The sequence below is a fragment of the Triplophysa dalaica genome, chromosome 17, assembly GCF_015846415.1.
Source record: "Triplophysa dalaica isolate WHDGS20190420 chromosome 17, ASM1584641v1, whole genome shotgun sequence".
Lineage (NCBI taxonomy): Eukaryota > Metazoa > Chordata > Actinopteri > Cypriniformes > Nemacheilidae > Triplophysa > Triplophysa dalaica.
The window spans coordinates 5,493,723-5,515,036 of record NC_079558.1 but is presented as its reverse complement, the minus strand read 5'-3'; the positions used below and the strand labels follow the sequence as shown (position 1 = coordinate 5,515,036).

General features: G+C 37.4%; 1 protein-coding gene and 1 long non-coding RNA gene across 3 annotated transcripts; one reads left to right on the top strand and one right to left on the bottom strand.

The window, feature by feature from the left end:
- Positions 1–241: 241 nt before the first annotated feature.
- Positions 242–2,205, bottom strand: LOC130439213 (uncharacterized). 2 transcript variants are annotated; one of them, XR_008909418.1, is made up of 4 exons: positions 1,262–2,205; positions 950–1,118; positions 588–718; positions 242–406 (listed from the first exon to the last, which is right to left on the bottom strand). It is a non-coding gene; the product is annotated as an uncharacterized LOC130439213 (long non-coding RNA). The 2 variants fall into 2 exon arrangements; XR_008909417.1 differs by having other exon boundaries at positions 950–2,205.
- Positions 2,206–6,999: 4,794 nt separating this feature from the next.
- gabrz (gamma-aminobutyric acid type A receptor subunit zeta) lies at positions 7,000–20,841 on the top strand. Its single transcript, XM_056772152.1, has 10 exons — positions 7,000–7,183; positions 9,749–9,826; positions 15,366–15,466; positions 15,658–15,725; positions 16,416–16,633; positions 17,002–17,084; positions 18,307–18,444; positions 18,532–18,684; positions 18,813–19,006; positions 19,262–20,841. The coding sequence occupies exons 2-10, from the start codon at positions 9,774–9,776 to the stop codon at positions 19,586–19,588; spliced, it is 1,335 nt and encodes a 444-aa protein (XP_056628130.1). The 5' UTR covers positions 7,000–7,183; positions 9,749–9,773; the 3' UTR covers positions 19,589–20,841.
- The last annotated feature ends 473 nt before the right edge of the window (positions 20,842–21,314 follow it).

The window sequence follows — 21,314 nt, the reverse complement described above, 5'->3', positions numbered from 1 at the left end:
TTTACAGCCATTTACTGTAATTGCAGAATACAGGAAAACTGTAATTTTGAATAGTAACAGTATAATGCTGTATTTTTTACAGCAAATTGCTTGATTTTAATTTACTTTATTTAGAAGAAATACATAAATCACTGTATATCCAGTATGTTTTGCATACTGGATATACAGTATTTTTTTTTTTAATGATACAAAAATACATTACAGACAAATTGTGTACGTTGTTGTACATGAAATAATTTTATTCAGTAACAACTTCATAGTATCCAACATGGCTCTTTAAACATTCATGTTTAAACAACACGTTAACCAACATTACCATCATGAAACAACATTGCAAAACAAGGCCAAAGTGAGTCTGTAAAACGGTCCACATCTTGATCCATCAGAGCACAACAAGTAGCTGGAACTATGGAAACGAAACAAGAGAATAATGTTAGATATTCAATTTATAGTCAGAGAAAAACAGAGGACAACATATACAGTCAGAGAATAATAAAATGATGTAATTCAATGATGAGATCTGTGTGTGTGTGTGTGTGTGTGTGTGTGTGCCTGTGTGTGTGTGTGTGTGTGTGTGTGCTTCTTACTTTTCATCGATTACACTGAATATTCATCATTGTGTTTAGAAGAGCGGCGACATGTGGGTTCACTGCAACCTGTTTCTTCTGTATCCTGGCATTTTAGATGACGCTTCTTGTTCCACTCTCTGGATTAATATCTACAAAGAGTCAGGAAAAACTCAATGTTATATATTAAATGTGCAAAATATATTATATTAAAACACATGAATTAAATCATCAGCTTGCTAGTGTTAAATAGGGGAGACTTCTAAATAATTTGCCCCAAAAAAATGCATCTCTCGTTGAGAAATATTGTTTTAAAGGTCTTAACAGGTATATAACATAAACATATCTATAAAAAGCAGGTAAGGAAGTTGTTCAATTAATACCTTTCATTGGACTCCAAGTACATGCTGCCCCATCCTGGTACTCAAGATTGAATATGTAACATGCTATGAACAGAGTGGGAAGGCCAGACATGAAGCTGTGCTGAGCACCGTCACACACAACCTAACCTTCAGTAGTCAGCATCCAGTGGCCTGCATGGCAAAGTGTGTCCTAAAACAAACAATTATACATGTGACAATAGTAATAGTTAATAGTGACTATACAATTATCTTTAAGCATTTTACATTTAAACTACATTTTAGTATAAGTGACTCTACAAACAAACTCTAAGCAAATTAAACAGAGTAACTTACACTTAAAACCGTACTTATACAGAAATGTAATCCAACTAACGTTAGGGATGTCACGGTCAAGAAATTGTCACACTAGTATTTTGTAACGGGTCTCACTCCCACCCTCCAACGGTCCTATTTGGGAGACAGGCCTGCTATACAATGAGGGTGTCGCTAACGTCTTTTGCTCAAGCTCTCAGCTGGCCTCCGATACATAAACTGTATATCTAGATGGTTACGTACATTAATCACTTTACCGGGCTATCCTCCGTGAACATCGACTTACCTCAAGCTATGGTGACTCATTTTAATTTGGGCGCTCGATTTAACGGATGACTGCATTTGCAAATTTGAATTACACCACAAAATAATCACGAGCGAGTGTGGTATCCCAACTGTCGAAGCATGTAACTTTTACCGAGTCTACGGCGGGCGCGATGTTCAACATTAAAAAAACAACCGTCAACTTACTAATACAATGAACTGTAGCTCGTCACATACGCCTTCACTCCTGGTGTGAACAAAAACTCTAAATAACATGAACAACTTCTGTCCTCAGGTGCTATAGCGACGGAGAATGTTTGAAATCTTACCGCGACGGCGCTGCTGAAACCCCGCAAGACTCCTTCGGTCCCCGCGGATGGAGGTTGAATCCGGGGTTACCAATATGAAACGCGAATTTAGATACCTCTATATAAAGTTACCAGCATGATAGTTACCAAATATGGAAAAAAAATACGTAATAAGTTACTTACCACAGGTGTGAATCATTCATTTTGAGCACTACCCCAATCTCGACTGTTGAAGATCATCCCGCCATTGTAGATTTGAAATTTACAGCAATATTCTGTACATTGAGTTAATCCGTCACGTGACTCCAGAATGCATTGCACTTTACAGCAATATTCTGTATTATTTAAAATACAGTCAGCTTCTGTAAAATAACGCTGTAGTTTTTACAGCAATTCGTTACAGTGTGTGCATGAGTAGCTATTGTGTCGGTATCATGCTGTAATTGCTGTCACCTGTCACACTTTAAGCTTTACTGTCTTTTAACGTGTGCTGCTTTTGTCTCTTTTTCTCTCCTTATTTAATGATAGAATGAGGAGATACATTTCCAATCATAGATCCTGACATATCACATACATTTTCCATTTGTTGTTGTGAAGTATTGTCGAAACTCGTGTTGCAGTGTAGATAAATCACTTCATAAGCTTATCCCCTCCGGGACGTGGCCGAGCCACGGTACTAGGCAGGGCTTGTGCGTGGTGTCCTCATCAGGCTTTGCTGGGTGGTGGGCGGCACTCAGCTTGACTTTCAGAGCTCTGGGAGCTCAGAGCGCTGCTGCCAGTCCTTATCAAAGCCTGTTCCACAATCATCTGCAAAACCTCCTCCTCTTATTCAAAGGCCCATGCCAGGGTCTTTGCTCTGTCACACTATTATATAAATCCTGACTTTTTTTGCCTGACACGTGTCAGAAAAGAGCTTGAGGCTTTACCATATGGTGCTTCCTCCCTGCACGGTCTATTTGCTTTGGCTTTCGAGCTCCAGAACTTTAGCCATCACAGTAGCTCCTGTCCCCCACAATGAAGGATGCTGGCCTGTGTGGTGTGAGCGGACAGACAGTAACAGGGATGCTACTGACATGTCGTCAAGAGAAATGGCACGACGTCAAGTGCCTGGCACTGCCTCTGGGGTTTTCATGGCTGCCAGGACGGAGGGGGAGGCACTGGATGGCAAAGTGCCTGACAGATTACTTTCAAGCTTTGTGTGTCATTACAATGTGACAGACCCGTCTCGTGTTGATGGCAGTGTAGGAGAGCGCTGTAGTTATTGATCGAGCCATATTAGTCTAACTGGGTTGAGTTTAAAATGTAGTTTCTTTTCTACAATACCTTTCTTTCACTCACTATCCAACAGGTCTCACAACCAGAGGCAATTAATATTTCATACGGTTGTTGCCATGGATTATTTTAGCTATTTTAGTAGTTTTCTTTTCCTTCCCTTGTGCATGTAGGTCCTCTAGTTTTCGTATATTTAAGATGTTGTCTTTGTATCTGAAATGTTAGTCTTTACAGGAAAATATTTTTGCAGTGACCTCATATTGCGCAAAGAAATGTATTTTTCCATATATTATGGAAAAATTCAACAATTTGCATCTGAGCATTTTTGTGAAAGTGCCCTGCGTTAGAAATCAGGAAGCACTTCAGTTAACCATTACAAAATTACTTTTTGTGTTGTGTTTTGGTTATAATTCCAATAGAACTTCATGGTGTTCTTTTAGATCCCATCTGCCAGATAACATCCCATCTATAGAATCCATTTCATACCAGTAGACATTATAGTTTCCATTAAAACCAATACAATTCCTATTCAAACCATTAATTCCATAAAATATTCTGTTGTGTTTTGTGCAAAGTTCTATTAACATATTGAATTGCATGACATCATATTTTTTTCCATTGCATCTTATTGCATTGAATCAGACTGTGTTCTATCGAATCGGATCGCACTGCATTGTATAGGTATTGCATCGCATCGGTAGATGCTTCATATGTATATTAAATGTATTGTATCGTTGGCTATGTATCGAGATGCATATCGCATCGGCCTCAGTATGGAGATGCACATCCCTATTCAGTATATTAAACCTAAAGATCCGAAACTAAATTTCTCCACCAATATAGCAGATTTCAGAGTGATATCTGCCTGTACCGATTCTGAAGATTAAATTATTATTTCTTAACTGTTATTAATTCATATGATGACTATTAATATTAAACATCAAACTGGTGATGTTTCTTAACATTTTTTATATACAGAGCACAAATTATTTGCATTTTGCTGTACTCTTTTGATTGCCGGGATATATCAGCTCTTATCATTGATTGTTTATAAACTATCGGCAGATAGCAATACTGATTATTGGCTGATATTGGTGCATCTCTAATTAAATCAGTTTATATACAGTAGTTGCTTTTCCAGTATCCCCATATATTTTTGATAATAAAGGCCCTCGATTTTTATTCAGCTCAATTATTCAAGAAAGTGTGCAATTGAAGTGCAATCACTGAAACGGCAGTTAAACACAAACTTGTATAAGTATACACGTTATGTAATTGTATAAAATGTATAATGAATCGTTCATATCCGCTGTAATTAGTTATAATTAGACCCAGCTTCAACGTAACAGAAGGCATGACTTCACAAAATTAAAGTTTTATCAAACAAAATGAGCAACTGTCCCAGTGGACTACTTGCAGGCAGTTAAAACTCGAAAAAGCCGTGTGCTATCTGATATAAGGCTCTAAAGGGAAGAGACGTTTCAATAAAACATTCATTCTACATGTCTTACTTTACATAAGTTTGGAGTTTGCATGCATCTGGCAGTGTGTCTGTCTTGGGAGGGCACAATTCTATTTTTATTTATTTTTATTTATTCATATATATGCTTATTTTTAGAGATTGTTAGCATGCTAACTGTTTTCGTAAAGTACTTTGCCAGCTGTCTATTCAGCTGTTTATTTTAAAGATTGTGTATCACAGCCAATCTCATATTAATCTTGAGTGCCTATAAAGTAGTATTGTATATGTTGTATCTTCTAAGAGTATTTAGTTTGATCAAATTTATAAAAGAGAGATACAGCTGTATGATTATTTCCAGAAAAACACAAGCTGCTACAGGTGGGACTAGTGGGGAGAGTGGGATGGAACTACAGCACGAGCAAGCAACACAGCATCACATGAATCCCTTCGTTTTTTGTACATTATGCACGTACACACTGATGGCCAAAAAAACACAGAGATATGACTTAGTTTGACTTACCACATGCAGTTCATGTCCGGCATCTTTTAGCACTGGGACCGCGCCATCTATCATTTTCAAACGATCAGCAAATCCAGCCCTACATCTCCCATTTATATAACATCCATCACTGAAATGCCATGAACCAACAGACACACCTGAACTTCACTACCTCTAGAGTATTGAGTTGCAGTGCAGCCCATCCTGGTGCAGTGCAGGTAATCTTAATGGTTAGCAGATCTCAATCGTCAGTTGGCTAGTGGGCGGGCTCTTTCTTCTCTTCTTGCTGGCTTTTGCGAGAGGATGGCCAATAAAAGGAATAGGATCCACGTGACGACACAGGGAGCCAGAATTATAAAAAACTTTCGAAAAAAGTTGGAGTGCTTGTGGAGTATATCAAGTACAGAAATGCTACTTCATACGTCCAACTTGTTTTTTAACAAGTTGACCATGTTTACCATGAGAAGCCAACACGTTTAACAGTGTAAAGACATCAGAATGCTTGAAATAGCATGATACCAGATCCTTAAACTTGAATCTAGATTTGTTTGGCTCACTGCGCAAACAACACTGAGGTCATGTGTTAAATTCTCAGATAAACACTTACATGACTGATAAAATGTTTAGCCCTGTCTGTCACTTAAGTGTTTGCCAAATGCATTAATTTAAATAGCATATCAAACACTGTGCCTGACTTCAATCCACTGTGTCGTATGCGATGTACACAAAAGAGCCTGCTCGATCGTCCCACGTCAGTTCAGTAAATTGTTGCTGAGACACAACCTTTAAGTCATCATAAAAAGAAAAATCTTCAGTGTGTGACCTATATTTTTTCTTTTTCTCTGTTTTCTGTTATGGATAAGTTTGTGGGTCCTCTTTTGTGCATTGGAGATGAGAATATAAATTATTTTTATATTCTCAGCAGCAAGGTTGCTTCGCGCACTTGCCACCCATTAAATCAGCACAATTGCTGTATTATCCTTATGCAGTTCATCTTGTACCATGTCTAATGTCATGCTTATAATAAATAATGGATAAAATCCTATGTCGGTGCAGAGTTTGGGATTGAACACTAAAGGACATATTCAAATGTGTGTGGGAGAGTTGCAGGCAGACTGTAATATTTGCATGAGCTAGCTGAGATATTTGGACAGAAAACCACAGCCTTTGCCATCGCAGCCCTGAAACAATTTGTATTCTGCAGTAATGTGGGAGGATCCCCTTTGAATGTATCTTGTGTACTGACTAATATGACAGGGAACATGATCATGTGCATAGATATGTGCATAGATAAACAGACACGCATGTCGTTGAGGAAGATAGATGCAGCACATCAGAGTTTGTATACGCTCATGTATGTTCAGGGTTTTTCTTCATAATTTGGTTAGTTATCTTCTCAAAACTTTAACAGCCCTAAGCCAACCATACTACGATGTGCACATATCTTCATATCGAAAATGTGTTGGAAAGACATTCATCAGTTTCAAAACAAAAACACTTATAATCGCATCCATTTGCCTTCTGGCAACTATATATGCTGGAGAACCCCATTGGTAAGTGGATTTGTAACGAAAACCTGCCAGTTTTGTTGGTTCCTTGCAACTGGAGCTTCCCGAAATTGCTGTTTCTGTGTTTAGTGTACAATAATTCCTGGGGTGTTCCGTTCAATGTATGATGCAATATCCCATTTTTATTTGCAGATGGGGCGAGCATGTATAAACTTCATGCCTTGATGAATGGCAGAGAGATGATGCTTACATGCGACACAAATAGCCTATAGAAAAAAGAAGTACTCCATGTGATAATTAGCCTATGCCACTGTGATTCAAAGATATTTTCCAAATATCTTTTCTACTGTTCCCTCTCTACACCAATCACCTCTGAATCATTATGGTCTATCACTGATAGGCTCTTATGCTATGCGCACATCGCAGAATGCGACTGGGATGCAACCAGTAGTTTGACTGCTGTGAAGTTGCGCATGAGGCTGACCGATTCCAGCGCTTAGAAACCACGGAAAGTCTGCCTTGTTTTTACCTAAAACTAAATGGCTCGGATTTACAGTCGATTCAACACATGCAGATGAGCGATTAAGCGTTTGACTTCAGTTTGGAAATGCAATTCGACTGAATTTAAATGTAAGTATTACGCTTCCGATATGACAGAATATCGATATGATCCTGCTACGCGTGGTTGGTCACGCATGTGTATTTATTTTACGTGAAATTATTAATTCATATTTTTTGTTTTCAAAAACTCGGTATTATCATGTGCTGCGTATTTTGTCTCATATTCTTGTATTAGACGATCATTTGTGTGACTTATTAAATGACGTTCTATAATGTATAGCTTCTGTAAATACGTGGATTAGATATTGTGTATAGGCTATAGTTTAAAATGGTAATAGTTTTCCTGTCATCCTACGTCAAATTTGAAATAGTCTCTTTGAAGTTATAATAAAGTAATGTGAATCCCAAAGTGACTTGAAAGCTTATTGGCAGCAATAATGATATCAACAATGCTGCCAATAACATCATATTAATGCAACTGACCATCTGTAATAGGACTTAGCCTGAAAAAAACTATGAGAGCATACTTCAATGTTGTAACTAGTTGAGAGCTTTTCATTGTTTTCAAATCTGCATATTTTCTGGTAATTGATCAGCTGAAGAAAAATCTTGGGTGCCATATGCAGATAATCTCTATCAAAGGAAATAAGATGGCATATGCCCTGTGTAAATTCTATCTCCTCCACATGCATATTTAATTATTTACAATATTCTAAGAGGAAAGATGAGATGTTTTCCCTGTTTTATCATGTCCACAAATAAACAGCAAAAATGAAACTTGGTAAGTTCTGAATTTAATTTGAATTCATTTGAAATGGCCTTTCTAATGAAATGATTACATAAAATGATTCGGATTCTCCACCTGTTTAGCTTGAATGATCAATGTGAAAAGTTCTTGCTGAGATATTTTTAGCAGCTTGTCAAAGAACTGTATTTAACCCAGTCAACAAGATATTTTTTCACAGATTTTAGTCATTCACTGACCTAGATTTTCACAGTGATATCTGGTGTTTGAAGTCAATATAGCAAGTATGTGTTCAATCAAGAAAAATAGGATGAGGAATGAAATCTCAGCTGTCTTATTTGAAGGCACAAGCAATCCAGAGTGTGAAGCGTCTGCGGCATTTGGACCAAAACCCTGATGCCCGTAACCACAGCATGATTCAGACCCTTTGGGTTTCCTGGGTAGGTTGTCCAGTGTCCAGTGTACCCTTCCTGTGGGGTCAGGTCCAAGGTCCTGTTGACACGAAATATGTCATCTGTCACTTTAGTGACAAGTCATTCTTCAGATGAGTCTTTCAAGGCCCTAGTGAGTCATACTGCAAAACCACAAGTGTTGGTAAGAGCGTTGGAAAAACAGCTTTTGTTCAAAGGGAAGTTTGGATATGGGTGAAGCAAGACTGCAAGTTACAGAAAAGCTTAAAGATAAGCTTAAAGCCCATTTTATGAACAGCAGAACTTTCTCCGCGAATCGTCTCCATCACAATCCACCATGAAAAGAGCTGATGGGGAGAAAAGAGCGGAGAGCTTCAGAATAATAAATAATGAAATAGCTAAATCAATTGTTCTGATTTTGGAGATGAAGCAGGTGCTGTGTGTGAAGCATTCTGATTTTGACAGCACTGACAGGCAGAATTGAAAACTGTTACACATTACCAACATCATTATGTGTTTTACGTTTGTTTGAGTTGGTGTGTGTGTGTCTATGTTTGAAAGACATAATCCAAGTCAAGTAGAGATTTGACTTTGAGGAGTGTGGTTTAGTGTAGCGATTTGCCATGCGGTTTTATTGCAACCTGAATGATCCACAGAGACACACACACTGTTCTCAACACCACAATGTCATCATTAAAAGATTCAAATGGCCACTGCATGACTACCTTCAGCAGCGCTAAAAATTTGAGTCCCAATTTTTTATGTCATTGCACATAGTATGTGCGTATGGGGATGTGTGTGTGTGTATGAACGCATGCTTCAGGGCAAAAGTCTTAAACTCATTTTCACATCTACACACAAATTGCAATGGTGCTGAAAGACGGAGCAAAATTAGACTATTTATGGAGACTCAAAATAGATAAAAGATAAACAGAAGCTTTGAAATATAAAGCCAGATAAAAACGTACGGCATTTGCATAGCCGAAAGCTCCGACCAAAATAGATATTCTGGTATTGAGAATCATGTACACAGTGCTGTGTTTTGAAACAATTCAGGGGTTAAATTGATAAGACTGAGGTTGCTGAAACAATTTTCTTAAACCACTGATGCAGAATCTGTCATCACAAGATGCGTCCAAGCCTCCGTTACTAATTTGCAAAAGTCACGTTTGAACTAACAATGACAGCTTTGGCGTTTTGTGCAAAGTTGCTGTAACATGGAAATACTCATACTCGACCACATGCATACAGTAAATCTTAGGTCATTATATGAGGTGAATTGTTTTTACTAATACGTCCTAAGACACAATTAGGTTGGACTGAAAAACATGCCCTGATTTTACAGAGAACAACACGCTCATTAAACAAATATGTTCGAGCTCTTGCTGACAGCAACATTTGTCAGTAATGTTTAATCTTTACAGACAAATCTGTTGTACCTCTGGATAATCTCTCTCCTCTTTCTTTCCTGTTTCTCAGTGAGACGCCTGACGCTCGAGCTGCCATGCACGTGTGTAGCTTCGTGGGCTCTGTGCTCCTCCTCCTATTCATCAGCAGGTAAGACGCATGGGTTTCATATTGTTTCATATTGAATCCTATTCCACTTCATCATTGTAAAGTGGCTAGCTGACCACAATTGCATCCTACGCTTGCTTTTGTGTTGTTCTTTTATAATTTCCCTTCATTTATTTATATCTCAAAAAACTTGATGTAGTGTAGGATGTGCATTCACTTTAGTAATGACTTTGCGAAGTTGGTAACCACGGCACTTTCGACGCTGGCAGGAAAGCTGGGGCGGAAAACCCATTTTTGTCAACAAGTTCTGCTCAGATGACAAGCCCAGTGTGATTTAGGTTTTACTCTTATGGCAGCAAATAAAAGACTATATGCCTTAAGTATCCATACACACAAGATTATGTAGGCTTGCTGAAAGGTGTAGCGGAAGGAAGGATGGTATTATAGCTAATCCGTGTAGACTTTTTGGATGAGCCTGAATGAGGCAGTTGCGGTCGATGTATGGGTACAGATGAAAATAACAGCGTCTCCTCTTCTCTCCGCCTGCTCGGGCTTATCTGTGCACGCAGTGGTACAGTAGCTGCAATGCTAACGTGATTACCGGCGTTGGTGTGAAGACAGGACACGTCGGTTTACTGTATCAAGGCTGTTCACATTCAGATTAGGTTTATGATCAGTCAAAGGCATATGTATATCATCAGTGTTCCTGGTTTTCCTGACCTCTGATGCTTCGATGGGAAGACGGTCACGATAATTCTGAAAAAGATGAAAGGAGGGTTGTTGAAGAGGTGTGGCATCTGCTTCTGCTATCCCCGACCCCTCCTGTCCTGCTTTTCTCTCCGGTCTCTCGTTACCCCTGCTGGCAAGCTTGGAGACTTTAGTGGGTGTACATGTAGTTTGGCCAGGAATTCGGCATCTATTACATGACTGAATTAAAATGGCAAAAAAAGAGCGATGTATCCTATTTGGGAAAATAGCACTTACCATAAAAGGATGTAGTCTTGAAGGATTAATCTTGCAAAAGGCTTGTTAAGGTTTATGTTTGTTGAATTTGATACCACACACGAGGAGGGTTTTGATAACCTGGTATGAGATTTATATACAGCCAGCAGTGTTTAGATGGAGGGTCATATTATGAAGAATCCGATTCTCCTTGATCTTTTGAGATAAAAGAGGTTGAACTTGAGTTGGCAAACTTACAGTATGATTTCATGGTACCTAGTTATCCTACTGTAACTTTCCGAACTTAAAACTCCCAAGTCTAAAAAACATACTGAAACTTTTCACACCATTCTGATTTTAGAAGAACCCATCCACACGTTTAGATCTTTGCAGATGAATTTATTAAAAGTGACTTTTATTTTAAAGTATGCAGATAGAAATACTTAACCTATAATGATGTGTATATGTCAGTGATGCCTGTTGGGTGATCAAAAGCTTCGCCCATAATGTTATTTGCGAAAAGAGGTTATTTACACGGAAATCTTGAAGGTCCAATGTGTAATTCCTTGGAGGATCTTTTGACAGAAATGCAATAAAATATACATAACAATGTCTTCAGAGGTATATAAAGACCTTACGTAATGAAGCGTTTTGTTTTTCTTACCTTAGAATGAGATATTACACCGTGGGTCCCCTTGGAATTCGCCATGTTGTTTATACATTAGCCCTAAATGGACAAAGTGCTCTACAGAGTGCGTTTCGTAAACACGTTATCTCTTTCAGCAAAGAAGTAAGACAAAATCTGTCTCAGCCACCAGTGCTCCAAAAGCGAGGGGTGAGGTGTGGAGTAAGCCATTGGTTACAGATCGCAACCTCACCACTAGATGTGCTGAATTTCATACACTGCACCTTTAAATCTGCAATCTGTAACTTTTTTCTTTAATCTTGGTTTAAAACATTAAATTGTAGGTAACTTGCAAAATTATTCTATATTGGGTTAAAGTCAATTACATAAAACTCAGACCAGACAGCTCAAATTGTATATCATTATTATAGGCTTACCATTGCGAATCATGGTAAGGTAAGAAGACAGTTTTGAACACTGATGTACTTACTCTATAAAAAATTTTTTTTTCATTTTGCAAGAGGAAAAAGGTTACAGAACCTTTAAATGTGCGCACAAAACAGCTTTACATTATAAGTGGACCTTTGGCAGAACATTAAATACCAAAAAGTCTTAATAAACATGTCTATGATTGAAGTTTTGTTTTGTAGGTCACATGCCACAGATCTGTGGAAACGCATTAAATGTCCTGTAGAAATATTTTGTAGATGAGAGAGCTCAATGCTCTATTTTGAAAGGCATATTTAATGCATGAACCCCAGTACAGTAAGAAGTTATTTCTTTGACACTCTTGGGAAAATCAGACTTAAATCAGATCGCGAAGGGGAAGATCATAACGCTGGTATCAGCTGCATGCAGATTTCTGAAAAAAACTAGGTCATTGGTCTGATCTCTGTCAATTCAATAAGAAAATGACACATATTTCTTTATTTTGTTGGTTGGTTTATTGGTGATCTACAAATTGTTGATCCGATTTATGTGCAGTAAAAAAAAAATTGACAGCCTTCACATACCTTTCCATACTGACTCTCTTAGGTTATATAACACTTAATTTCAATTCTGAAGTAAGGTCTCCCGGTCTGAGTAAGAGTTGCAGTTGTGCTCATATATGATATGATCGCTGTTGTGTGTAGACAGGAGATGGAGTTGATATTACAAGCTTGAGGTGCAGTCCCCGTCGACCAGAGTTTGGGAGACAGTCCTCCTGGAAGCGCTCATCCTCCATACACAACACGTCAGTCAGCATAAACGCATGAGACGTGGGATGGATTTAGTCTCAGCGGTGGTTGAGAATTATGGAAAGAAATGTAAAGAAAACACAGTCTGGTTGATAAAATTATTTACTCTAAATTCTTGCCCTTTCCTATGTAGGCCTATTGAATATGTTAAACCGTGTTTAGTATGCATATGTACACAGTTTTCACGTCTTACTGCATTCACATTTGTCAGTCACAATGGATTAAAGTATCTGCAAAATGAAATGCTGTACATGTTAAAATTGTATTGGCTTATGTAAATGGCACAGTATATGTCTCATGTTGAAGTAATAGTAGTTCCCCAAGGATGCTGTGCTGCTGCTTATCTCAACAATTTAAAACATGTAGGGATTTCTAAATGTTAAACTTCATTCATTTTATGTAATAATGCATCAAAGAACTGTCAATGTCTCTAATGTCTATAATGTAATTTTCCCTAATTTACCCTATTATCTATTTACTCTGACAGCATGGCATAAGAAGTTAAGACATAAGTGTTTGCATGAAAGACAGTGTCAGTGTTGTGCAAAATGACTAAGAGCTTAATGTTTTTAATTGTCAAAATACTCCGCAATTGAAACACTTTCATTCTTCTGGAGAACAAATATTTTTTAGTTAGTTATTTTTTTATTTTTTTACGTTAGTAATCGAACAATGCCGACAAACATTAACTTCTATGTACATAAAACTAATGCAAGTGAATGGGTACCGCCGTTGTTCTGCCAAAGAAAGAAAATAAACAGGTTTGAAATGACAAAAGTGTGAGTAAATGATGACAGAATTTTCAATTTTGGGTGAACTATCCCTTTAAGTAAAATAAGCCATCATATACAAACAAAAAAAGCTTTCTTATCTGTTTAACAGTTCAGTATCATTGTAGCAAATTTAGTGGATAGTGTTATTTAATAAGCCACTACATGTGTCTCTAGAGACTATTCAGCAACCTGCATGGTTTACTTCCTGTTTTTCAGGAAGTAATCAGAATAATAATAGAAACATCACGCCAATGACCTGAAGCTCTCCGGCTGTCTTCCTCTCTGTGTGTGCGTGTCTCTCACTCACTCACCATCTGTCTCACTGTCTGTCTTTTGATCTTTTGCGTAGTGTGCTTTTTATTGTTTTTCCTCTATCGCACATGGGGACAATTGAGTATGTGTTTAGCATTTTCATTTCAAAGTTTAATAATGTTTAAAAGAATCCTCATATTTCGACACACAGGAGAACATACATTTTATTTAAAGATCAGCATTGCTTTCAAAAGTTTGTGACTGGTTTTAAAATTGCTTCTGTTATTTTGTTTATTGAATACAATTTTTTACAAATTATGTTGGCAGCATAACAATTAAAATACATTTCAGGATTTGATATAATTTTATATCTACCCCATTTCTTTAAAGGAGTGTAGTTTACCTCAAAATATAATATCTGTCACCATTTACTCACCTTCTTGTCATTTTAAATCTGTATGACTTTCTTTCTTAAAAAAACACACAAAATATGCAGTTTTAAAAAATATTGGTAACCAGAGCCTTTGGTTCCAATTAACTTCTATTCTATGGACATGGACACAAAACAAATGCAAGTTAAAAGGGACCAATGATATCTGCTTTTGTGTTCTGCAGATGAAAGAAAGCCATATAGGTTTAAAATTACAAGAGGGTGAGTAAAATGATGACATAATTTTAATATAAGGGTGAACTTTAAGGACACAAATTTGTGCAAAAACTGATGGTCTATTCATGTTATCATAGCCCTGAATCTTGTACAGCATGTGACAACTTGTTTTGTCTTTTAAAATAAACAATAATTTTAATCTTTTTAACACAGTTAACATAATCCGTTTTACAATTTTCTAACATTTGATTTGAAATAAAAACTGTATGCTGTGCCCTATCCAGATACACAAACAAACTGCAGTTCCATTTTTTGTCCCACAACATTACTTTTAGATGTTTCAAAACATTTAAATTTGTTTAAAGTTTTTCAAAATCCTAAAACTTTATGTTTATTTTATTTACAGGTTTAAATTATATTTTAAAATCCCTGGTTTATTTTAGGATGGTATTAGACTTTTGTACACCACTGAACTGTATGTGTTTATAAGTTAAGTAAGATTGTGGATAGTTACCAATGAGAAGGGGCTATAGGAATTTTTTGGAAGCCGATGAGAGTACATTAGGGAAGCAAGAGCACTGGCAAACAACTGCCGTGCGAAGAAGCAGTAAAATCGATGTTTACCTCTCTGCCCATGAGAAAACAGCCATAGTCTCTCCATTCCCCTGCCTGGCCCAGAGTTGTTCTTTCTCTCCGTCTCGAATATTTATGAGAGTATTGTGTAGTGTCAACCAAGCAGGTTTTTTCATCAAACATCTCTTGAAGTATTTCCTACATTTGCTGGTGTTCTCTGTTGGGATGTTACCCTGAAGCTGAATTGCATATGAAGCTCACAGGCCCTTTACACAGTAGAAAGCCAAGAGAGAACACAGCCGCTCCTACCATCACTGACGACACTCAAATCGCACAAGCCACAGTCGGCGGCAGTGATTTAATGAGAGAACAGATGAAACCCAGAAATACACCGAGTTTTCAAAACTAGGTCACATCTTATTGCCAATTATGTGCAAGTCCACATGATCAAAACCCACCTTGGCCCGGTGGTAGAAGTAACATTCCATATGCTATTCTGCTTCTCTGCATTGGATTGTGCGATAGCGCAGTGCTGAATCTGTGGATGCTTTCTGTTTGGCTGTTTTTGCAGGATCATGGATGGCTCTGTTGCCAGCACAGAGGAGATCTTGCCTCCCACTATTCAAAAGCTGATGAAGGGATACAACAAGTACCTTAGGCCATTCTTTGGGAGTACGGAGACAGCGCTTTTACATTTACACACACTATTATCTTGCATAAGTGGATTTTAAAGTTTATATTCTCCTAAAGTGCTAACATCATTAACTACAGCTATTAAAACAATAGAAGCTCTCCAGGCTGGGATTAACTCATGTAAATTAAGTTCTTTGAATGCAGTGTTTGTTGTTGTTTTTTCTTTTCAGATAATCCTGTTAGTGTAGGCATGAGTCTGGATATTGCCAGCATATACACAATATCAGAAATCAACATGGTAAGATCGTTTTAGTAACCAAAAGTTTATATATATATTTTTTAAAGCATATGCAACTGTACTGTAAATGTATTTAGGTCAATGAAACAGTAATGTTTATTTAGAGCATAAGTACCCAAATAAATAATTTATTTTAAATGTCTATACTGTAAACTAGGGATGCATAGCTGATACAAAGTTCATTCTCGTACTCGTAAAAATGCCCTGATCCAAAGACCGATACCTCATTTGACAAAACTGAGAAATTTGTAGTGAAATTTGCTTTGAAAGTTTGTGAAAAGCACATCATTTTTTTTATTTTTTCATAATGTGTTTAAGGTGGAGTTGTTTGTTATTAGGAAGCTATTCTATTTTTATTGGTCTCACTGTGTTGTGAAAAGGTACAGGCATCGGTATCGACAAGTACCAGAAAAAAATAAAGATACTCATACTCAGCCTTTAAAAAATTGTGTCTTTGCATCCCTACTATAAACTGTTTATGTTTATACTTGTCCACATTTATTATCTTGAAGAATGTAAAAATACAATACTGACTAACAAACACATATTAAGTGGGCAGATTTAATGTAGATTTTAACTGTGTCACTAGTTATTTTGAAAGAAATTCAGTCAATATGAGCATCCATATGTCAAATATCAAGCAACTTCTTAATGTGATACATCAGGACTAATCAAATTTCACCTTCTCAGGATTACACAGCCACCATTTTTCTCCGCCAGCGCTGGACAGATGAACGCTTGTGCTTTGATGGCAATAAAAGCTTAAGTTTGGATGGAAGACTGGTGGAGCTCCTCTGGGTCCCCGACACATTCATTGTGGATTCAAAGAAATCCTTCCTGCATGACATCACTGTCGAAAACAGACTGATCCGGATATTTCCCAACGGAACTGTGCTGTATGCCCTGAGGTAGTGACATGTCATTCCCTGGATCTGTTCAACAGTCACATTGTGCTGGGGTCTAATGATAGGGGATGCAGGGAAAGAACATGGAGTAAATGTCTACCGAACCTATAACTTCTGTAAACTGCGCTGGGAAGAAGGGCTGATTTAGTTGTTTTGGAAAATTAAATTTTCATTGAGGAGGTAGAGAGGTAAATCAGTATTGGTCATTTATCACACCTGTTCTGCTGATATGCTTGATTGATAGCGATAGACTCTAGTGTCCAACAGCAGCAGGCATTGGGAATTAAGCTGGAAAGTTAATTGAAAGTGATCCGATTTCCAGTGTTATGCAAGCAACAATATAATTTTTCTTCTTCACTCTCTGCGTCTAGAATTACAACCACAGTGGCCTGCAGTATGGACCTGACCAAATACCCCATGGACAGCCAGACATGCACCCTTCAACTTGAAAGCTGTATGCCTTCACATTTTAGGAACAGTGTGACTGAATACATAGTGCTTAGAGTTGACCTCAGAAGATGCTTGTATAGTCTTAAGGTCTTTGCACATACAGTTCGAAATTTTCGTATTCGTTTTTACGTAGTTGACGCTCGTTTGTATGGTGTCTATGAATTGTCAAAACGCCTACCTCAAAATGTTTGCTACGGATGCGAAAAACGCAGAAAAAGGAACCCAGTCGGAAATGTTTTATGATGGACTAAAAAATATTGCAGGCATTGTGTAAATGTGATCGACATAAGTGAGGTCATATCATTTTTTTAATGTTTTCAGATGAATGTTCGGATGAAAATTTCGGACTCAGTTTGCAATGGCCTTTAGTGTGTATGCTCCATTTCCCTCAATCACCTCTACATTGTGATATCATTTCCTTTAAAGTGCATGTGATCTGCTTTACATATAGGTCACACAAGTCCTTAACATGATGTGTGGCAGCGTTAGAGGGACTAGGCCACTTTCAAAAACATGCATGCTTTAAGCCATTTTCCAAATTTGTACAAATCCTGTGAAATTTGCTATACAAATGCTATATGCCTCAGGTATACGCTCTAAAATTTCCCCACACGTTGTGAAATATTTATCCAGATGCAGGATTTTACCATATGTTAACTTTCAAAATATATGACATTTTTAAGCGTTTATTTTATGTTCATTGATTTTTCTGAGACATATGGCCATCATGTTATACTTGCTCATTTTAGTGACATATGCCAATACTCATACAGTATTTTTTGGCTGTTTAAGGCAGTCCTGCTAAAAAGACTGTAGCTTATTTAAACTCTAGGCTTTATTCTGGTGGGATGTAGACAATGAAGCTATATTAATCCTGATGTTTTGTCCTTAACAGATTACTATTTGAGAAATAAGAAAGGACATTCTTTTTTTTTTACTTCAAATGTGAGAAATTTCATCTTTCAAGTTCTGACAATTATGAAAGCCCCATCGCCCTGCACACATTGTATGACACAGTGCCACCTAGAGGTGCTTGTTCTATATTACAGCTAATTTGTGGTGCACATTATTTGTAATAGCTGCATTATACATATTTCGTCCTGTTGTGTTGCGTATAAAATAAGTAGTAATTCAGTAATATCTTACTGCAGGATAAGCCTTTAGCACTTAAATAACTTATTATGTGGTGCTAATTGGCTCCTAGTTTGAAATTATGTTTTTCACAGGGGGATATAATGTGAAAGATGTTGTTTTCTACTGGACTCGGGGGAACCAATCCGTTAGCGGTCTTGATCATTTACAACTAGCTCAATATACACTTGAGGATCATTATACATCAGAATCTGAGGCTGTTTATGAGACTGGTATGTCTACACGCACACACACAAACAATGATTCTCATTGGAGCATTTAATGTCTTACTTTCTATTAATGTATTATTATTTCTACAGGCAACTACCCAAAGTTGATCTTTCACTTCAAACTCAAGCGGAGCATCTTATATTTCATTCTGGAGACGTACGTGCCTTCTAGTGCACTGGTGGTTCTGTCCTGGGTCTCGTTCTGGATCAGTCAGTCATCGGTACCAGCTCGCATCTGCATCGGTAAGAATGTGGTGTGCGTGTTGGTTGCTAATTTGTGTGATCACTGTTAATTCAATATTTTTTTATCTTAATATGAATGGGTTGGGTGTCCTTTGCGAATGATTTATGTCCTCCATTTTTGTTTACAGGAGTGACGACAGTTTTGACCATGACCACACTGATGATGGGGGCTCGTACTTCTCTGCCCAACGCCAACTGCTTCATCAAAGCCATTGATGTGTATCTGGGCATCTGTTTCAGCTTCATCTTTGGTGCGCTGATTGAATACGCAGTCGCCCATTTCTGCACATTACACCAGCCAAATGCTGCCAATGCGTACATGGTGAGAACCTTTGAAAAAACCTTTTCTAAACTCTATCAAAATTACCCAGGGTGATCATTTGTATCCATGAATAAATGAACGTAAAATGCACAGGTACATGCAGTGTGTATACCAACAAATTTCTTGTCTTGTTGAATCCTCAATTTCCAAGCTTACATGTTTATCATTGTTGCAACTATTCTATTACTGTAAGATCACCATAACATTTAACATAAGTACACATGCAACACATTTATGTCTCATTGTGCTGATCAGTATGGACAGGAAATGCAGGAGCGGGAGGATGAGATGAACGGCATCATCACCTCCATCGGCAGCCACGCCCTACGAGCCCGTAAGCGGGAGGAGATGCTGTCTCGGGTGGGCGACGCTGGTGGCCCCACCCCTAGCGACAGCAAGGAGGAGATCAGCTCTTCTCATCCCCAAAACCGATGCACAAAGTGCATGGCAGTAACACGGAGAGTCGTGCGCTGTTGCAAAATAGAGAATCCACACTATATAGATAACTACTCACGACTGACCTTCCCCCTCTCCTTCATTATGATCAACCTCATCTACTGGATCTATTACCTTTACTTCTAGAGCTCTTGCCATCCGTGTGTGTGTTGAGGAGTTTTTAAAGATGTATGTGTAAGGCTATGTGCTCCTTTTTCTGTTTCACAGTTTTCTTGAGGGTTTATACTCGTACATGTCAGCATGGGTTTCAGTTCAATTAATGTTTCGAATATGCATCAGGATTCGACTTTGGACTGTGTAGATTTATGCAAATTTGTACAATATGTACAGCTTGACGATTAATATCCGTCTGTGTGTCTGAAATATGTGGCCTTCATTTTCAAATGGAGCTTCATTCGCATTCAACAAAATTGGTCTGGCTGTAAATTGCTAGATAAGTTTCTAAGCACAAAAATACAAGATGGACAAAAACAAGCAATAGTTGAAACTAAAGTTAAAGAAAACAACTGGTAAATTGAACATGGAAATAGTTTCAGCGAGTTGACAGCTCCAAGGTACAGTAATAAGAAGCTGGACCAAAGACTTTATTGATAAAACATCACTTCTGTATGAAAAATTTGAACCTATAAACCTTCATCATTTTTTTGGAAGGTATGCTTTGAACAAATACGCAAGTATATGTCTTGTTTTTGTGTTATCAACTGCATAACATGTAGGCTATCTACTATTTTTTTATTCATTTGGAACTTATCTGTGTGATGTTTATTAAAATGTTGTCCTATGGGGGATAGCAGATCTGATTGTGAATGATTCTGTATTATTTGCATGATAATTGCCGTACATTGTTGTTTTTATTTATGTATTTACTAGGCCTCTGTGATCTAATTAAAGTAGGCCCAAAGTTTTGCAAATTCCAAAAATAAGGTGTACCTTTTATTAATGTCACGTAACACTTTAATTTTAATTTTATTTTTTAAAGAAGTCTTGTTTCATTTTATTACTGTTAATGTCATATTTACTGTTGTTATGTCATAGAGTTGGAAGGTTTTAGTACCTTTTTCAAAAAGGTTTTCACCTGATCTCTGCGAGTACATCATTTCTTTAACTGCAAATGTCAAATATTTTTGCTGAAACCATGATGTACAAATGTTTTGTGTTTATTGCACAGGGGTTCTCAATTACAAAAGCAATATGAATTTCCTAATAAGCATTTTGTTTTGATATCTACTTGCTGAATACTGAAAATAATGTTTGCCAAATAATATTAAAAATACTGTTATTTTAATCATGCATGAAAGTTATGGAGGCAGTAACCATGTAGCCGTTCCTTGCATGGAAATTCTGATGCATCAGTTTTCAGATATTTGAATAAAATAAAAAGTTACACAATCTAAACAGAACTGATTTGAATTACTTTTTATTGTATTAAATTAATGATTTTTAGCAATTTTTTTACAATCCCTAAGTGGCTGCGGTGCAAAATATTTGTTTCGACGAATTCACAAACCGGTTATGATATCACACGGATTCTGTTTTTAATGAATATTAGGTAATGATTCATTTTCCAAAACACAGTAGCATTTCTATTTACTGGTCAACAGACCATTGTGCCATTATATTCTCAACTAGACAAATGTCTTTTGGCTGTGGCCCACCCATTGAGAAAGAGAGTCACGTCAACTCTGTTGACTCCAATGGAAATGGAGTTATTTCACAGCAGTGGGGTTCATGGGGGCTCTCAACAGACCCTTCAGAATGGCGGCCAGTATTGTTGTCTCTCTGAAGGGCCCTTTGGAGGGCGATATATCCCAGTTGGAACACAGGGAGTGAGTCCCAAATCGTAGTATGTTGA